Genomic DNA, 21,016 nt, shown 5'->3' with positions numbered 1-21,016 from the left:
CAAGGGATGAGAAAAGAAAGACTACAAGAACAACCAGAGACCAGAAAAGAAATCAAGCCCACAATGTGGCAGCGGTAGAGCCGAGCTGGCACCATCTTTCCTCACAAAACCAGGCTCCAGAGAGGAAAGGTATACAAGGAGCTGAAGTGAGCAGCTGTGGATCATTCAGGTGTAATCCAGCAGTTCTTTCAGCACAAAGAACGCCTAAAACTACCAGTGGCCAAGCTCATCACACCTTTCAGAAACTCAGAACGGAGCTCAGAACCAGAAAAGAAATACAGCCGAGGGAGTGATAGCAGCACCATATTGCCAGCACCCCCACGGTCTCACACAGCCTTGATTAACTCCCTGGGTCTGAGACTTTGCGATACAACCCAGTAAAGGAGTAGTGGCGGCTGAGATTACCAAAGACTCGAGATACAGAGGACCCAAAGTGAAGTTGTAGTGACCCAGGGAAGGCACAAAATTCTGAAATCATGGGAGAGAGGAACAACAATAGAGCAATGAATGCTCACAACCCCATATTATCAGAACCTGATAACACAGAAATTCAGAGATCTCCAGAAGATCAAATCAGGAATATAACTGTAGAAATAATACAGGACCTTCGAAAAGAATTTAGAGAGAGCCTAAAAGGCATAAAGGATGCGATCACAGAGGTAAAGGCCTCAATTCAAAGTATAAACAATCAATTAGACCACAGGGAGAATAGAATCTCGCTCCAAGAAGATGATCACTCCAAAAACAAACGCATAATTATAACTTAGAAAAAAATCAGACAGCAGGAATCTGACATTGAAGAAATATGGGCCAATTTTAAGAGAGCTAACCTAAGAATCATCGGAATAGAGGAGGGAAAAGAAGGTGAAACCAAAGGGATCAATAATCTCTTCAAAGAAATAATAGCAGAAAAATTTCCAAACATAGAGCAAGAGGTCGATACACAGGTCCAGGAAACATAGAACTCTCTTTAGACAGGATCAGAGAAGAGGTTCCCCATGCCACATAATTGTCAAAATGACCAATGTGGAAGCCGAGCAGAGAATCTTAAAGGCAACAAAAACAAAAGGCCAAGTGACATTCAGAGGCAAACCAATTGGAATCACTCCAGACTTCCCAAACCAAGTCATAAAAGCCAGAAGGGCTTGGAGTAACATATTCCAAACTCTGAAAGAAAACAACTTCCAGCCAAAAATGTCCTACCCAGCAAAACTATCTATCAAATTAGATGGGGAAATAAGAAGCTTCCATGACAAACAGAAACTGAAGGAATTTATGTCTTCAAAACCAGCGCTAGCAAAAATATTCAAAGAGATTAACTACAAAGAAGAAATAGGTAATATACACCAGAACCAGAGAAACAAGAATTCCCATCCAGCAGACAACTAAGATTGGTTATCTTTGGAGATTCATTATTTATTTTAGTCTTTTACCTATCTCTAAATTGTATTGTTTGCTTTTACTGTTGCTACTTTTTAGGATTTCAATTTGGAATATTAATATACCTTCAGATATAGCATTTGGAAATATTTTATCCGATTCTATCAGTAACTTTTAACTCTGTTTACATTGTCTTTGGATGGACAATATTTTTTTATTTTTTAGGAAGTTTGCTTGTTTATTCTTTTGTTGTCTGTACCTTTGAAATCATATCCAAGAAATCACTCCCAGTTTCAATATTGTGAAGTTTTATGATCCAGGTTTTCTTCTAAAAGTTTATAGTCTTAAGATTTACATTTAGGTCTTTTATCTATTTTGAGTTAATATTTGTATATGGTGTTAGATAAGGGTCCAACTTTATCCTTTTTCATGTAATTATTGTTTTTCAACAATATTTAGTGGAAAGATTATTATTTCGTTCACCAAATGTTCTCGGAAATCTTGTCAAAAAATAACTTGACAATATATGGAAGAATTTATTTCTAGGCTTTTTATTTTACTCCACTGGTTTATTTATCTACCTTTACAGCAGTACTACACTGTTTCAATTATTGTATCTTTATAAGGTTCGAAATTAAAAAAATGTACATCTTCTAGCTTTGTTCTTTTTCGAGACTGTTTTGGGTATTTAGAGTTCATATTTCATGTTAGGATAGATTTTTTTTCTGAAAAATAAATAAATGTATGATAGTTTCAACTTAAAAAAAAGAAAAAGAATCCTCTGGTAAGAAAGAAAGCAAAAAGAAATATTGAAATGTTATCTCTAAGTGATCAAAAGCTTGATATCAGACAAATGAATCTGTTATGTGAGATTATCATCATTAATACTGGATAAATTGCTATAATACTAGATGTCAACCACTAAGCTAAGCATGGGAAGGAGGGATGGGGAGGGAATAGAGTGGGGAGTGGGTAGGGGCTAACTGGGCAATGTGTGCATTTATGTCTACACAGTTTTTTTTATCCCATTATGATGTATGAATACAGTGCACCAATAAAGAAAAAGAAAAAAATATGAAATAAAAAATAGGGTTGGAGGTATAGCTCAGAGGTAGAATGCCCCTGGGTTCCATCCCCAGTACCACAAAAAAAATAAAGTAAAATAAAATAAAATAGGGCTGACTGGGGGTGTAGCTCGGAGGTAGAATGCCCCTGGGCTCCATCTTCAGTACTGAAAAGAAAAAAAAAAAATCCCAGGTACTTTGGTGGTGATCATAGACCTCTAGAAAAGCCACTCATCCATCCTTCTGTATATCTTCCTAACAAGCAAGGGAACTTTATAAAAAAATAGGAATTGGATTTTTTTGTTTTCTATTATTACTACCAATTTCTGCCTGGGAATTGGATTTTTTTAAAGACAGCCTTTATAATGGAAAAACTTAGGAATGGGGATGTGGTGAGTGTGGAACACGTGCACAGCATCCAGCAGGCCTGGTTAGGATCCCAGCACTGCAGAAGAAAACCATTTAAAAAAAGGAAAACAGTGACCCTGTTAGTACTGATCTGGCGATCAGTGACCTGGTACGAGACACTTTATCAATGGGTCAGTCTTCAAGAGCACCACATGCATACGAAATTACTTCCCTTGTTAGGTCCTTAATGAAATATTTCATAAATACCTTCAAACTTATAAAGAATATTTTATGTATGTAACAATGTAGTAGATGCTCCTGAACTGACAGGTTTGCAAGCGTCTCCTCTTAGACCTTTTCATTCCATGAACAGCAACTGTTTTCTTTCCAGGGTGATTTTTTTTTTTTCAGTACTGGGGGACTGAACCCAGGGGCATTCTACCTCTGAGCTATACAACAGCCCTATTTTTTATTCTTTATTTTTTGAAACAGGGTCTTACTAAGTAGCTGAGCCTGGCTTCAAACCTGCGATCCTCTTGTCTCAGCCTCCCAAGTACTGGAATTACTAGGGTGTACCACCACCCCCGCTGATTTTTATTTTTAGATTACTGAATGTTCTTTCTTCAGCTAATTTGGAGTAAACAAAGTGAGATGACGGGGCTAGCCTCTGAGAGGCCCCTCATTTATTTCACTGATCCACTTTTCTGTGCTAATTTCACAGTATATAAATTTTTAAGTCCTCCTGGGCTGGTGGTTACATGCCTGTAATTCTAGTGCCTGGGAGGGTGAGATAGTATCAGAAGTTTGAGATCAGCCTCAGCAACTAAGCAAGACTCTTAGTAACTCGGTGAAATCCTGTTTCTGAACAAAAAAAAATAGAAAGAGGCTGGGGCTGCAGCTCAGCGGTAGAATGCCCCTAGGCTCAATCCCTAGTACCACAAAATAAAAATAAATAAAATCTTGCCTCAGCAAAAGCAAAAATGACCACACATTATGCGTAGCAGTTATTCCTAAGAATAGTCAGAAATCTTAAATCTCAGAATGCCCGTGGTGTGCTGTGCTATTTTCCTTACCGTGCAAGGTTAAGTATTAAACATCCATAACCTTTAGAATTCCCTTGAGGATACACTTACAGTCGTCAATGCCTTCTCCTCCCTTTCCACAGTCTCTGTTAAATAAGCGGATTCCAGTAACGATCATGGTAAGTTCTTTCAGCTGGCGTTCTTTGTCCTTCTTACAAAGGGTTAAAAATGTCCCCAGCTCAGCCTGGGGAAAAACACTCTGTAGGGCAGCTAAAATAAGCCACAGAAAAGGAAAACAAAATAATAAAGATATCAGAACTTAGATTACAAGCTCTTTCCTTTTATCAGGAAGTTAAGGGACTTGTCCTTGTAGTGTTAAGTAAACAATTCTTTAAATTTCTGATACCTCATTACAGAATGTGTAGCAAAATTTATCCTATATCCAAGCTAGACTGTTAAATATAATGCTACTCCTTCCTTCCTTCCTCCCTCCCTCCCTCCCCTCCCCTCCCTTCCCTTCCTTCCCCCTCTCCCTCCCTCCCTCCCTCCCTCCCTCCCTCCCTCCCTCCCTCCCTCCCTCTCTCTCTCTCTCTCTCTCTCTCTCTCTCTCTCTCTCTCTTTCTTTCTTTCTTTCTTTCTTTCTACCGGGGATTGAACTAAAGGACATTTTATCACTGACATATGTTCACAGCCCTATTATATTTGTATTTTTTTTTCTTTTGAAACAGAAAAAAAAGTGTTTTCTATGTTTTGAGAGCCTTGCTAAATTGCTGAAGCTGGCCTCAAACCTGCAATCTTCCTGTCTTGGTCTCCGAAGTACTAAGATTACACCATGCCCAGCCATATTTATTTATTTTAGCCATATTTATTTTTAATAATCAAGCAAGCACCCATCGCTAATTTTTGGCAATAGACATTAAAACAAACTTCCTAATTAGGGCTCTGAGCAGAAAAATCTATGCTTTAAAACAATTATGGAGCTAAGCATGGTGGTGCACGCTTGTAATCCTAGTACTTGGGAGGTGGAGACAGGAGGATCGCAGGTTTGCAGCCAGCCTCAGCTACATAGTGAGGCCCTCCACAACTTAGTGAAACCCTGTTTTAAAAGTAAAGAATAAAAAATAGGGCTGGGGGTGTAGCTTGGAGGTAGATGCTCCTGGGTTCAATCCCCAGTATCAAAAAATAAAAATAAAAAATATGGAAAATAGGCACCTTGTCTATTCTTTAAAGTATAAAAGGGGTCAAGTATTTCCTAAGAATAAACAATGCCCTTTCCCATTCCAGGTGTCAGACTCAACTCCCTTCAGCTATATGAAATATCCCTTTCCAGCTGTCCCATAACACTACCAATGATTCTCTAATGAGGTGCAACAGGTGCCTGAATATATATAACTCTGAGAATTGGCAATATTTCACTTTCTAGCAGCTCCACTCGAGGTTTGGAATGGATACACGATATATACACAAAGCCTGGATAAGTTTGAATGTATTTGAATATTTTTTTCAGAGAAAAGGGGAACTTTAATCTTTTAGTATATTTTAAAAACCACAATGATCATATATGTTCACTCATGGGATGGACATTGTTTGACTTACCTGTTGCCTCCCTGACGATCTTGATGTCCGTGGGGGATCCGAGCCCAGAGCGCAGCAGCACGTAGCTGACGATTTTTCGGTAGAGGCTTTCCAACTCTTCTCTTGCACACGCTCTGTTATCTGTGATTTCTCTGCTAATAGAGCTTAACCTAGACTCTAGGACCCGGTGGTGTTCTTCAAGAAATTCCTCTAAAATTGGCAAATAACAATGTTCCATATGTTTGTTATTCAAAATTGTCCTCATACGAGGAACAGAGAAAAACTGGCTTAAGAGTAGGAGGTAATTCTCCTGCGTGAAAACAAGTACTCCTTTAAGATGTAGTGATGAGGTAAAAACAGTGGCCACTGAGTAACCTCAAGATAATATCCACTCCAAACTCTATTTATTTATTTGAAAATGGCCTTGCTATGTTGTTGAGGCCGACTTCAAACCTGCAATTCTTCTGTTTCAGCCTCCCAAGTACTGGGATAACAGGTGTGTACCACCATGCCAGCTAGGTGAAGGAACTTTTAAGAGGTAGGGCCTGTGGGAGAGGTCTCCAGGCCCCTGTGTGTCTCCAAGGCAACTGTGGGACCCCATCCTCGTCCTCCCTTTTCCTCCCCACCATGGGATGAATGGTGTGCCTCTGCCACTTGCTCCCACCATGATGCACCAACACAGGCTCAAAGAAGCTAGTCTAACCAATCAAGGATTGAAAATTCTAAAACTGTGAGCCTGAGCCAGGTATTTGTTATGGTAAAAAGAAAGCTGCCTAACATATCAAAGTTGAAAAATATTTCAAAAGATTGACCAAAAATTAAAATAATTTCATAAGACAATTTAGTTTCAACCAAATAAAACCTTTCTCACCCAAAATACAATTTAAAACTTTAAAAGTATCAGAACAGGTAGATTTATGTTACCTCGACTTGTGTAATTCATATCAAAGTAGACTTGCATCTTAATGGTGTCCAGGGATGGATTTTTATTATCCAATAGCCGAGCCACACAAAGCTAGAAAAGAAGAGCCCAGAAATACTTCTATTATAGTTTCTGAAACACTCAAGTATTTTCTGTTACTTTAAAAAATAAAGGGAAGCCAGGCGTGGTGGCGCACGCTTGTAATTCCAGCACTTGGGAGGCTGAAACCGGAGGATCGTGGTTCGTGGACAGCCTCAGCTACTTAGTGAGGCCCTCTGGAACTCAGTGAGACCCGGTTTCAAAATAAAATAATAAAAAATAGGGCAGAGGGTGTAGCTCAGAGGTAGAATGCCCCTGGGTTCCATCCCCAGACCCGCAAAAAATAAAATAAATAAAGGGAAGTATCAAAGCAATGGTCCCTAATATTCATCTACCAGCAACTTCTTTTATTATTTCTTTCCTCTTAAGGACATCAGGCTTTATAGTTTATCCAATAAGCAACATTATTAATAAGTTATTTCCCTTGAGTTAGCTTGAGCTCAACACTTTCAAGTAACTAACATCTAGTTGAAGGCAAAAAGCCAGACATTTTGGTTAGTGTACGCAGTCTAACTGTGGGTAAATGTTCATGAAGCTTATACTCTAGAACTCTCCTGGAATTCCTCATCACTAGTCACTGGAGCCTGATCAACACTCCTTCATTGATGCTGGAGGTCAAGGGAATGTTAGAAAAGCTGCTGTGGCTGCCCTCCTTTCCTCAGGAAACATCTCTGGTTCTACCTTCCTGTTTCCAAATTTCTTCTTGTCTGCTTTCTCTCTCATCCCCCAACATGTGAACCATTTCCCTTCTCTGCCTCACCTCTGTAGCCTGGATAATCAAACTGAAACTTCCTTGCCTTCTCTTCTTCCCTCTCCTCCCTCCTCAACTCTCTTCACCCTTTAGACTCTGTCTTTGCAGCTGGCAGGCACAGACAGGCCCTCAGCCCCTCATGCCACCCCTACTCTACTGAAAGGAGGGAGAGACTGCAAGACTGAGAATTGCACACTTGGACCCGGATCTCACCAGGTAGAGAAGTAGTATGCTAAAGGCAAACTTTACATGAGCTTATTCATGGGACTTTGAGAAAAATGAAAACAATTTGTCACTTGAATTAGATATACATTGAGAATTTATGTGCCTGACATTAAAAGTATATTGAGTTTAGTTCTTTTGTACTTAGTTGAACTGGAGAGAGAAAAAAACCCTTTGAACCATAAAAAGAAAGAAAAGAACCATAAAAAGAAGAAAAACTTATTTTCTGCCCCTGCCCAACAAGAAGTTCTATATCACATTCAAAATGAGCCAAATCAGAGTGGTGATACACACACCTATAAACTGAGTTCTTGGGATGCTGAAATAGGAGGTTCACAGGTTTGAGTTTAGAAATTTAGAAAGACCCTCAACAACCTGGCTGAGGGGTGTGGAAGATGGTGGTGACTGCAGCCGCAGCAGCGACAGCTGGAAGCGGCCAAGTAGGACACATATTCCTCTCACAAACCCCAGACAACAGATTTTGGTTTAATATCTGATTGGAACAACATACAGAGACATTCCCAGCCATAACTTCCATCTAAAATATAAGAGAGAAGAGACGGACCAAGATGGTGGCGGTGGTGGTGGCACCCAGTATTCAGGAGAGGCAGACAGATCCAACCCATCCCACCTTGAACTGTTGGAATCTCCCTGAAAACAGACTGCTCCTACCCCACAGGCTCAGGATCTCTGGACAACATACTATGTAAGAAAAATGCTCAGGAGGAGAGCCAAGACGGTGGTGGTGGCAGTAGCAGTGGTGGCCAGTATTCAGGAAAGCCATACAGATTCATTCCAATCCACTCTGAACATTTGAAGAAATCTCCCCGAAAGTAGACTGCTCCTGCCCCACACGCTCAGGAACTCTGGACAACATACTATGTAAGAAAAATGTCCGGGGCGAGTTAGAGGGAGCCCTGCCCATATGGCCGGGCTGGCTTGCTACACCGGGTGTCCAAGGATACCTCGGTGCTCATGGGTGCCACGCTCCTCTGTGCTGTGCTGGGGAGGGAGGTGTGTTTGGAGCAGTGGATACCGCTCTCCATGGTGAGCCTCTGGGCCTCCGCGTTAGGTGGGGAGATAAAATCCATTGCTGGTAGGGATTCAGGCTCCCAGCTTCTGCAAATGACATGTGCTGTTTTCTCCTACTCAAATATATATATACACACACATATACATATATATGGAAGGAAAAATGGGGACCTCTGTAGACATCCTGCCCACGGTGACTGGGACCGGAGCCTGCCGCACTACGGGGCTGGGCCTGGAGCCAGCGATCTGGACCCAGAGCCTGTTGTGCAGCAGTGCTGGGCCCAGGGCCTGCTCCACAGCAAAGGGCCAGCGGGTCCCTACAACCATGTGGCCAGGAAGCACTAGCAGCTGCCGCTGCCTCACCTCATCTCTCAGCAGATTCCCAGATCCAAGTGATCTCTATTTTAAAAAAAATTGGTTGTAACTGGATCATCTTGTCAAAGTTACTCACTTTCTGGCTTTCAGGATTTCAGTAAGTGGGAATAAGTGTGAAAATTAAAAGAAGGACTTTCAAGGAGGAAAGAGACTGTAATTGATTAGATGTGTAGAAATAGAAGCTCTAATACATTGTTGGTGGGATTGCAAGTTGGTGCAACTACTTTGGAAAACAGTATGGAAGATCCCTAGAAGAAGGAAAATGAACTTACCATATGATCCAGCAATACCACCTCTGGGTAGCTACCAGAAAGAATGAAAACCAAAATACCAAGCTAATGCATGAACAACATGTTCATAGCTGCACAGTTCACCCTTGCCAAACTGGAACCAGCCAAGATGTCCTTCAACAGGTGAGTGGATTACAAAACTATAGGATGTGTACACAGTGGAATTTTGCCCAGCCATAAGGCATAACAAAATTAAGGCATTTACAGTGAAATGTCACAAAAAAGAAATCAGATGTTTTTACTAATGTGCAAAAACTAGGGAGAAATGGGTAAAAGGAAGAACTCTAGTTGAAGAAGGGATTCTATAGAGGAGCAATTAAGGTGACCTATCTGAGGGGATAGGAGGGGAGAGGGAAACTCTTTAATGCACATGATGTACTTAAACATATCAAAGTCAATCAGAAAACCAAGCATGGGAAGGAGGGAGAGGGAGGGAAGGATTAGGGATTGGGTAAGTGGTGATTGGGTGATGTATGCAAGTATATCTCCACATGTTTTTTTTTTATCCTATTAAGATGTATAACTACAATGCACCAATAAAATTTATTTAAAAATAAATAAAAAGGGTTGGAATTGTAGCTCAGAGATAGAATGCCCCGGGGGTCAATTCCCCCCAACACACACACACACACACACACACACACACACACACATACACACACACACACACACACACACAGAAACACACAAAGTAGCCAAGAAAGCCCAGCCAGTGGCATATAGCTATAATCCCAGTACTTAGAGGCAGAAACAGGAAGATCACAAGTTCAAGGTCAGTTTCAGCAATTTAACAACTTAATAAGACTCTGTTTCAAAATAAAAATAAAAAGGGTTGAGCCGGGCGTGGTGGCGCACGCTTGTAATCCCCGCGCTTGGGAGGCGGAGACAGGAGGATCGCGCGGGTTCGAAGCCAGCCGCGCTGGCGTAAGAGACCCTGTTTCAAAAATATAAAATAGATCTGGGAGTGTAGCCCGGAGGTAGAAGGGCTTCCAGGAACCCCAGTACCACCAAAAAATAAATAAATAAATAAAAAATAAAATAAAATAAAAAGGGTTGGGAATATAGCTCAGTGGTAGAGTGCCCCTGGGTTCTATCCCTAGTACCACGAAAATAAAAAATAAAACCAACTCAGAAAGACCCACTTTAGGCTGATCTGTGTAGTCATGGAGTTTATACTGCAGAATCACCCTGAAAAAATATTCCCAGCTCCAGGATTACAAATCTCCTTGTCCCTGCAGCACTGTAGCTAGACCTGCCCTCTTGTAGGTAAACTGTTGGTCCTGAGAGAAGATGGGATGATGACATTTCCCCCTGCCATTCTCATGAGCCCAGAAAATATCCATATACACATCAGAGAAAGCTTGCTCCAAGCTCATTGCATGAAGGAAAGAATTAAATTAATTAAACCCAAGAGAAAAAAATTTATCTAAAAATAAAAACAAAGCCGGAGGTGGTGGCTCATGTTTGTAATTTCAGTATTTGGGAGGCTGAAACAAGAGCAGCACGGTTCACGGACAGCCTCAGCTACTTAGTAGCCTCAGCTACTTTGTGTGTTTCTGTGTGTGTGTGTGTGTGTGTGTGTGTGTGTGTGTGTGTGTGTTGGGGGGAATTGACCCCCGGGGCATTCTATCTCTGAGCTACAATTCCAACCCTTTTTATTTATTTTTAAATAAATTTTATTGGTGCATTGTAGTTATACATCTTAATAGGATAAAAAAAAAAACATGTGGAGATATACACGCATACATCACCCAATCACCACTTACCCAATCCCTAATCCTTCCCTCCCCCTCCCTACTTAGTGAGGTCCTTAGCAACTAAGTGAGATCCTGTTTTAAAAATAAAGAATAAAAGGGCCAGCGAGGCCAGGATCGGGCCCTCCCATGAGGCAAGGCCGATGCTGGAGTGAGGTCGGGATCAGAGTCCTCCTGGTGGCTAGGCCACTACTAGGGCTGTCAAGAGTGGGATCGGAACTTGCAATGCGGCATGCACAGAGAAATATCACAGAAAATAAAAACCAGATGCTTCCCCTAATTAGCAAGAACTAGGAGGAAAGGGGTAACAGGAGGTCGAGTTGTAGAAAGGGCCCTATAGAGAAGCAATTAAGGTGACCAATCAGAGGGTATGGGATGGGGGAGGATGTAACCTCTTTAAAACTCAGGAATGTATCAAAGATAATCACCAATCAAGCATGGGATCGAGGGAGGGGAAGGGAATGGGATGGGGACTGGATGAGGGCTAATTGGAAGATGTGTGCTTGTATATCCTCTCAAGTCTTGTATTCCAATGTGATGTATGATTATAATGAACCAATAAAAATATAAAAAATAAATAAATAAATAAAATATAAGCCCTGTGGCAAAAAAGAATAAAAATAGGGCTGAGGGTGTATATCGGAGGTAGAATACCCCTGGTTCTACCACTACCACACACAAAAATTATATGTATGTGTATATATATATATATATATATATATATATACATATACATATACATATATATATATATATATATATATATATATATATATATATATATATGCAAAATCAGTGTTCCAGGGCCACCTACATTTACCATTTTGGCCAATAAATGTAAGCAAATGAGGGGGATTCTGAGAAAAAGATTATTTCCTGGATTAAAAAAAATGGCAGATTCAGCTCACACATTTACTTGGCCTTCCTCTTTTCTTTCTACTGAGTGGTAGACCAGCCATCCTGTGACCATGGATAGAGACTATTTGTCAAGTGTGGTTGGTGGCTCTGGCAGCCAGAAAGAGCAAATATATCTCCAGACATTATTTCATGAAAAACATAAATCCCTCGTTTGTTTGTCCCACTATTTTGTGAGGTTTTTTTTTCTCTCTCTTTATGCAGCTGAATGCAGTGAGGGCTAACACAAATACTGTATTTAAAAGTAAATAATTCTAAATTTGAGGAGAGTTGGAGAGTCACCTTCACAAGTTTCTGCACATCACTTTTTATGAGGGTTCTTTCCATGTTAAAGCCATTACTTGGATCCAGGACAATAGCTTTCACCTAAGAGTAGGAAAAGAGTCCATTAAATATTTTTATTTAATAATAAGTTCATTTAATAAGTTTCCACTTTTTTTTAGCCATACTGGAGACTGAACCCAGGGCCATTCTAACTCTACACCACACCCCTAGCCCTTTTACTGAGAAATAGTGCGTAAGTTCCTGAGGCTGGCCATGAACCTGAGATCCTCCTGTCTCAGCCTCCTAAGTACTAGAATTACAGGTGTGGGTCACTGTGCCTGGCTTGCTTCCAATTTTTAAACAACTACCTCTTGATTTCAGAGGTTGATATATATATATATATATATATATATATATATATATATATATATATATTTTTTTTTTTTTTTTTTTTTTTTTTGTGGGTCTGGGGATGGAACCCAGGGGCATTCGACCTCCGAGCTATACCCCCTGCCCTATTTTTTATTCTTTAGTTTGAAACCGGGTCTCACTGAGTTGAAGAGGGCCTCACTAAGTAGCTGAGGCTGTCTGCGAACCACGATCCTCTGGTCTCAGCCTCCTGAATGCTGTGATCACAAGTGTGAGCCACCACGCCTGGCTTGAGGTTGATTTTTAAGCTATTTTCCTTATTGCTCTTCATCAGCCCTTCCATTACAGTAGAGAAAAGGTATCAATAAACATCAAATGTGAATGTAGGACTAGAAAAGTTATATGGGGAAATAAGTTGAAAGCAATGGTTAGTTTTTTGATTGGGGAACTCTAGTATATTTTATCAGATTTTCATGTGTACCATTAACCAGCAAAATCCAGCTACTTGGAAGGCTGAGGCAGGAGGATCCCAAGTTCCAGGCCAACCTGGGCAACTTAATGAGACCTTGTTCCAAAACAAAAATTAGAAAAATGGCCAGGGATGTAGTTTAGTGGGATAGCACTTAGATAGTATACCTGAGGGCCTGGGTTTAATCCCCTATACCACACACACAGAGATAAACCACAGCAATGCGTAATTTGTATGATAGTGAATAAAATAGGTGCTTAAAAAAATTCCTACTCTGCAGGAGGATGCTTCTAAACCTAGTCAAGATCTTCTAAATCAGTGTCCTGAGGGACGGGAAGGGTGGTGGCACATATCTATAATCCCAGCTGCGTGGGAGGCTGAGGCAGTAGAATAGAAAATCTTAAACTAGCCTGAGCAACTTAGATCATGTTTCAAATTAAAAAATGAAAAGGGCAGAGAATGCAGCTTAGTGGAGCACATTTACCTGGCCTGCTCAATGCCCTTCGTTTCATCCCCAAAACCACCACCACCACCCCAAACTAATAATAATAATAATAATAATAATAATAATAATACACAAAGAGAGAGATAATCTAGAACTGGTATGCTTTACAGACTTTTAAAAGGTATTTTCACTACTTGTCAATATGTTTTCAACCAAAAACATTTTTTTAGAAAAGCATCAAAGAGCCGGGCGTGGTGGCACATGCTTGTAATCCCCGTGCTTGGGAGGTGGAGACAGGAGGATTGCGCAGGTTCGAAAACAGCTGCGCTGGCTTGAGACCCTGTTTCCAAATTAAAAAATATATATATAAATAGGTCTGGGAGTGTAGCCCGGAGGTAGAGGGTTTCCAGGAACCCCAGTACCACCAAAAAAAAAAAAGAAAGAAAGAAAAAGAAAGTATCAAATAATTTTAAGGCAGAAATGGGCACTACATTAAAAAAAAGTTAATAAAGCAGCAATTCGCAAAATTTTTCATTCTTACCATAAAAGCAACCAAAGTTTCCGAAACCATCTCTCCATGGGACGCACATTCTTGTCCTATTTCTCGTATGATATTCTTTATAACACTTTCTGCTTGAGTGGGAGGCATTCTGGCTAAATAAAACAATGAATTTTTAAATAATTGCATTTATATATTATTTTTCCCGTTTGTATGTCTCCACTATTATAAAGAGCCAAAATATTAACCGTTACCTTATGACTATTAATTATTAGTAATATAAGACCCTCCTGGCTTTTTCCATTGGTTTATTTTTTAATGAAGGGTTGTACTGATGACAAAGAGACCAAGACTTGAAATGATTGAATTATTTCCTCTTTAGTCAATTTATGGTGGTCAGCAAAGGTGTATTTGTATCCTGGTATTTTAAAACAAATTAAAACAAAGAGTAAGCAGTGGAGGGCGGGAGGAGAATGAGAACTCCAATCTCCTGTGTAGGCAGCAGAGTACAGCCTGAAAGAGAACATGCTTATTCCAGCAATTCCATAAATGACCTTTCATAACTGTAAGGGAAGTTTGGGGAAATTTTTTCTTGCTTGGAATTTCATCTCAATTCTCTTTTCTGCATATTTGAGTTGGAATATGGATTCTATTTAACAAAGCAAGAAAAAAGACTCATCAGTTATGCATCATGGAAGTGGTTCAGCTATTTACTCATTTAGTATAAACCAGGAAGAGTGTAGGTTTAACCAAGTTTCCTGATTTTCCTAAGGACCAGTCATTTGCACTGGGGAACTCGCCTGGCGGGTTTAACCAAGGCTCTGTAGGTAAAGGTAAGGCTCGGCGTTAGCCTCGGGGGTGGTAATTAGCCCCGGGCGGCCGGTCCAGAACCAGAAGCCTGACTGGGCTGCCCGGGCTTCGCCGCGGCCTGCAAAGCGTCGCCACGAGACCCTGGGCAGTTCCTCATCTGAAAGAGATGGATATCATCACTACTACTCTCCCCGAGCTGTGAGGACTAGATGACTCATGGTTAGGAAAGTGCAGTCGTCTGGAACACGAACTCAAAGGATGTTGGCCTCAACGAGAGCGTGGCCGACGGGGGCGTGGCCTTTGTGGGCGTGGCCTTGCTGGGCGTGGCCTGTAGGGCGGGGCCAAGGCGGGCGGGGCCTGGCGGGGGTCGCCCGTGGGGCTCGCTAATGACCCCCCTCGGTCCTCTGAGCGTGCGGTCTGGGCCCCCCAGAGCCCGGAGATCCCCGGCGCGGGTCGGCGCGGGTTTGAGTCTGACCTGCCTGGCCGAGTGGCCGCGGCGCCCTCCAGCGGTCCCGCCTCCGCCCGCGGCCCCTCGCTCGCCCCTCGCGGGCTACACCTGCAGGTCAAGGCGCCGAGCCCCGGCGGGGTGGCCTGGGCCGGAATCCCCGGTAGGAGCAGCGGCCCTCCGCGCTGCCCCGGAGCCGCGGTCGCGGCCTCGCGAAGCTGGGCGGGAACCTGGTGGCCGCGTAACCATGGAGACAGGACGCTGGGCCGCGAGAGGGCGGGGCCGGCGGGGCGCGCTCCGTGAGGGTTTCCCCAGAGACGGTGCAGGAAGAGTTAACAACAAAGAAAAAATTCTAGGGCCCGGCTCCCAAGCCGAGATAGGAACGTTCACTACACCTCAGTGGTTAAGATTGTGAAACACGAGAGAGGAGAGACACAGACAGACACTAAGGGTTGAACCCTCAGAGCTACAGCATTTGCCCTTTTATTTTGTCTTCAAATGGAGGTCCCTAGAATCTCCTACGTTGCCGAGGCTGTCCTCAAGCTGGCAATCCTTCTGTCTCAGCCTCCCAAGTACTGGGATCACAAGCGTCTACCACCATGCCAGCTACAAAATTTCTGTAAAAAGAATATTAAGTGGTAGCATGGGAACCTATGGGACGATCTAAAAAGAGGGGAGGGGAGATGGAGGAGACAAGACAAAGAAATGGTTAATGAAGTTATCTCGCTTTAAAACGTAAAATAGAATTGGATGTGTTTACTTTGAGAAAAATAAGTCATGATAACTCTTTTTAGTTTTGTTAGAAGAGAACCTGAACTTAGATTATTTCAGAACACTGATTCGAGATCTATAGACAGTAGTGGATTTAACTTAAAAATAGAGTTGACTAGTTGTGATGACTAGTTGTGATGAATGTCATGCTAAAAGAAACTCTTTTTTGTTGAATTTTTCGTTGTTGTTGTTGTTGTTGTTGAACGTTTTCATTCAGTGCTAAAGGATTACCTTCAGGGACGTTGAGGACAGCAGGGTACAGTGGTACATGGCTGTAATTCCAGTCCTTGGGAGGCAGGAGGGTCTCAGGTTTGAGGCCAGCCTCAGGAAATTGGTGAAAGCCTGTTTCAAAATACAAAGTAAAAAGGTCTGGAGGTGTAGTTCAGAGGTAGAATGCCCCTGGGTTCAATCTTCAGTACCAAAAAAAAAAAAAAAAAAAAAAGAATGTTGAAGACTTAATTCCTTATGACTGACTTTAAGATGCCAGGGACTATCAAACTTTTAAAGAAGGATATATATTTCTTAAGAAAAGTAAGTCAAGCCTAGCACATTTAATAATATTTTTACTGGATGCTAGGCATTGTGAGTGTTATCCTCCATGTATGTGTGAACTATGCTGTTTCACCTTAAGGATATTGATTTTTTTTTCTGCCAGTCAAGTTATTTGTGGGTTGGTTTGACTTATTTAAGAGATATACTTAAGTTTTACCAGGATGAGCCTACATTAATCTTCACCCGAGGGATAATTTTGCCTGACCACTAAGTAATAACTGCTCTGTGGTCTGTAGTGGACCCCTAGGTTTTCTCTAAGGACTCTCTTCTGGGACTGATGAGAGCTTCAATAGCTTACTGTCTTTTGTCAGCTCTGGGAATACTTTAGCTGACAATTTCCTGATCATTCTGTATTTGGCTGTGTGAATTTTCAACCTATACATGTACAGCCACACACTTAGCAAACATTCAGATTTATGGAATTCTTTTGTGGGCTCTGTTTGCATAGCTCCATCTTTTGAAAACTCTGCTTGAGCGTTCCAGCTCCCCAGCATCTGTGAACTGTCATCTCTTCTTTCCAATTCACTCAGAACCTCGGAGCTGGGTTTTTCTTCCTGGGCCCAGGATCTGGAAGTTTCCTTCAGAAAGCGGGGGCAGTCGTGGTGTCTAACTCAGCTGCTTCCTGTTGCTCAGGTATCCTAAGATTGTGCCATTTTTCAGTATCTAAATACAATTGTCATGTGTGTTTTGTCCAGTTTTCTAGTTGTCTGTGACAGGAATTTAAGTCCGTATTACTCCATCATGGCCAGACGTGGAGCTCTGGATACCTTTGGAGAGGAGATGATGGGGAAAAGTCACGAAGCAGGGTAGAGGCGGGCGGGGGCTTACTAGCACATTTCAGTAGTGTTCAGTAGTTGTTGAAAAGTGATGAGTTCTCATCTACAGGTTAAGACCATGAAGCTAAAGTAAACTCTATCTGCGCACTTAAGAGATTTTCTCCCCCAAGAAATTGCTCAGCAGCTCAGGAGCAGCATAGCAAGAATAGCCTAGAACTGGGGTCAAGATGGGCATCGAGAGCATTTAACCCTGCCTGGACCTACAAAAGCAATTCCGCAGTTCTTTAGATATTGGAGAGACCTCAGCTAAATTTTGCATTTGCTGACAGATACATAATTAATATTAGCAAGAGTACTTTAGAGTTTGGAAAATGACTTTACAGATAATAATTTATCTGTTTCTTAAAATAGCCTCAGAAGAGAGTGAACTGTTGTCATTTCATTCAGTGATACAGGAATCAGAATTCAGAGGGCAGAAGAGACTGGCCTGAAAGTGCGGGGCTGCTAGGTCACAGAAAGCTAGTGGTCCTACTGCCCTGTTTAAAACTTGAGAGGAGCCGGACGTGGTGGTGCACACTTGTAATTCCTGCGCTTGGGAGGCTGAGACATGAGGATAGCACAGATTCAAAGCCAGCCTCAGCTACTTAGGCTCTCAGCAACTTAGTGAGACCCTGTTTCCAAATAAAGTATAAAAATAGGTCTAGGAGTAGAGCCTGGAGGGAGAAAAGCCCCTGGGTTCCACCCCCAGTACCACAAAACTAAATAAAAATAAAAATAAAAATAAAAATAAAAATAAAAATAAAAATAAAATAGATCCGGGCGTGGTGGCGCACGCTTTTAATCCCAGCATTTGGGAGGCTGAGACCCAAGGATCAGGGTTTGCGGACAGCCTCAGCTACTTAGTAAGGCTCTCTGCAACTCAGTGAGACCCGGTTTCAAAATAAAGAATAAAAAATAGGGCTGGGGGTATAGCTCGGAGGTCGAATGCCCCTGGGTTCCATCCCCAGACCTGCAAAAACCCAAAAACAAACAAAAACAGAAACAAAAACTTGTGAGGAACCCTCTCAAAGAGTTCTGACTCTCCAGGAAAAAAAAAAAAAAAAAAAAAAAAAAAGCATAAATCCCCAGATTTAACATGCTTCCAGAGAATTCACAGATTTCACGCAGCTGCGTCAGAGGATTTTTGTTTTTAAAAATGCCTTACTTTTGTTCAGGGTATAGCTCAGTGGTAGAGTGCTTGCATAGCAGGCGTGAGGCCAAGGGTTGAACCCCGAGCACCACGAAACCAAACACAAATGCTCATTTTTAACCTGCCCCCTGGATAGTAGATCTGTGGTTGTTCACTTTATAATTATTTATTTCACAGTGCATCTGAAATATACTAACTTACATATATGTACAATGTTATATCTCACAATAAAAGTAAAATCACACTTAAGTAGAACTTCTCTACTTTTTATTTTTTTATTTTTTGGGCTGGTGACTGTTGAAATAGAACTGTATTTTAAACAAAATCTTCTAAAGCTAAAAAAGATAGTGTGGTTTTTGCCATTTTATTGTTGTGAAACAACAATTAGCTCTTTTTTTTTAATCCCATGTAACATATATAGCACGTCAATTTTGAAGCTGTGAAAGCCACAGAGTTCTGGAATTAGGTGATTATCTAATTTTCCAGTTTAACCTTTCCACAAAGAGGCCTAATAAAGGAGAGAGAAGCTGAATTTTCAGAGCAATGAAGAGGAAGGAATTGTAAAATAAGCAGTACAGTGGGAGTCGGCCTCACTCGGGTCCCGGAGGATGATAAGCACGAGCTTTTCATTTACTTGGTCCCATCACCAGTCAGGAGGAGCATGACACCATTTCTTAACTGTCGTTCCTATCGGGATTCCTTTTTGGAGGTTACTTATATGGGCACAGGGAGTATAGGCAGTAGAAAGCACATGGTTGAATTTCCTTTAACAAAAATAGTGTCATTTCTTAAGTTCACTTAACAGGCTCTTAAAAATCTACTTTTCTAGCCAGGTGTGGTGGCCACACTTGTAATCCCAGCATTCGGGAAGCTGAGACAGGAGCATCATGGTTCACGGACAGCCTCAGCTATTACTTAGGCTCTCTGCAACTCAGTGAGACCCGGTTTCAAAATAAACAATAAAAAATAGGGCTAAGGGGATAGCTCAGAGGTAGAATGCCCCCGGGTTCCATGCCCAGTACTGCAAAAACAAACAAACAAACTAACAAACTCCTTTTCTTTGTGATAGTCGACCATCTTTAAGGGTAAGATGATGTGTGAAAAGCATTACTTCTTTGTTTCCCATCTGTTTCTCCATCACTGGATTAATTATGGAAGAAAAAAAAAAGACAGGATCTGATTTTCATAGCCCACATCAGGGAAGGAAATTGAGATCTTATAAGCATGTAAGTTCTTGCTTTCTCACATATTAGGATAGAAACCAAAATCATAAGAAAACAAAGTGAAAAAGAAATTTCTGTTATAATCATACTAAAGTCTCCTTTTAAAGTGGGGCAATAGTGGCCCTTATTTCTTAGAATTATAAACCAGGCACAGTTTCATACACATGAAAAATAGAAACAAAATCCACTGCCTAAAAACCTTTGCTATTCCAGCATCTGTGGCAGCGATGCTCAGAGCTAGGGACTGAGGAGCAACATATTAGCAATACGGGCAGCCCTTGTGATAAATTCTGACATGCCCTGCTTATTTATATGTGTGGAAATTGTTACTATAAAGTTTCTTTACTTTTTTTTTTGGTACTGGGGATTGAAACCAGAGGCATTCTACCTCTGATCTACAACCCTGTTTATTTTGGAAACAGGGTTGCTCTAGGTTGCTGAGCGTCTCACTAAATTGCCGAGGCTGGTCTTGAGTCTCCACTATTCCTGTCTCAACCTCCCAAGTACTGGGATTACAGGCAGGCACCACCACACCTGCATCATATAGCTTCTCTTATAGGTGAGCTTCTCCTATCTTTTCCCCCTTGGTGATGGTGCTGGGGATTGAACCTGGGATATTCTACCTCTAAGTCACACCCCCAGCCCTATTTTATTTTTTATTGGAAACAGGGTCTCACAAAGTTCAGAGGGCCTCACTATAAGTTGCTAAGGCTGGCCTCAAACCAGTAATCCTCCTGTCTCAGACTCCCATATAATGGTATTACAGATATGCACTACCATGCCTGGCACCCCTCGTCGTTTTATTTTATTTTTATTTTATTTTGAAACAGAATCTTGCTCAGTGAGCACTTACTTTCCTTGAATCTGTGATTCTCCTGTCTCAGCCTCTCAAATACTATGATTACAGCCATGCACCACCACACCTGGCTTCTACATTCTTTCTTAAGATAAATGGTCATGATTCAATAGTAGACCCAGACCTGCTTCGGGGAATCCTGCTTCTCTGCTCCCCTCACCCTTCACACCCAAACCTGTCACTCAGTACCAGCCCATGCCACCTTCTTGGCATGTCTCCTGTCCACTCCCTTTCCTAACTGCATGCCCTAACTAGGCCTGTTACTACAGTCTCCTAATCATTGCTTCCCTACCAACTGCAAAACTGACAACATTATTCCCTATGTACAGGCCTTTGAATACAGAAAAAGTTTAGTCCTTCTCACCTGGGATGCAAGGTTCTCCTTGGTCCTTGATCTGGCCTCTATTTATCTCTAGACTCACATTATTTACTTACTACTACTACTACTACTACTACTATTACAGTACTGGACATTGAACTCAGTGTCTTGTATATATTAGGCAAGTACTCTACCACCGAGCTATACCCTCACCCCAATTTCTCCCTTATCTAAGATGGTAGCCACTAACCAAAGAGGTTATTTGAATTTAAATTAGTTA

General features: G+C 41.5%; 1 protein-coding gene across 1 annotated transcript in view; it reads right to left on the bottom strand.

Annotated features, from left to right (window-relative positions):
* The window catches only part of CFAP206 (cilia and flagella associated protein 206), a gene marked incomplete at both ends in the record, with an annotated part of 48,767 nt that extends 34,822 nt beyond the window's left edge, over positions 1-13,945 (bottom strand). The window contains 5 exons of the mRNA XM_080700725.1: positions 3,926-4,084; positions 5,411-5,599; positions 6,314-6,404; positions 12,032-12,115; positions 13,838-13,945. Of these exons, the coding sequence (XP_080556851.1) occupies positions 3,926-4,084; positions 5,411-5,599; positions 6,314-6,404; positions 12,032-12,115; positions 13,838-13,945 (631 nt within the window). The remainder of the gene's footprint in view (positions 1-3,925; positions 4,085-5,410; positions 5,600-6,313; positions 6,405-12,031; positions 12,116-13,837) is intronic.
* Positions 13,946-21,016: the final 7,071 nt, after the last annotated feature.

Source organism: Muscardinus avellanarius, assembly GCF_963383645.1.
Source record: "Muscardinus avellanarius genome assembly, chromosome: 8".
Classification (NCBI taxonomy): Eukaryota; Metazoa; Chordata; class Mammalia; order Rodentia; family Gliridae; genus Muscardinus; species Muscardinus avellanarius.
This window is presented reverse-complemented; position numbering and strand designations above follow the sequence as displayed.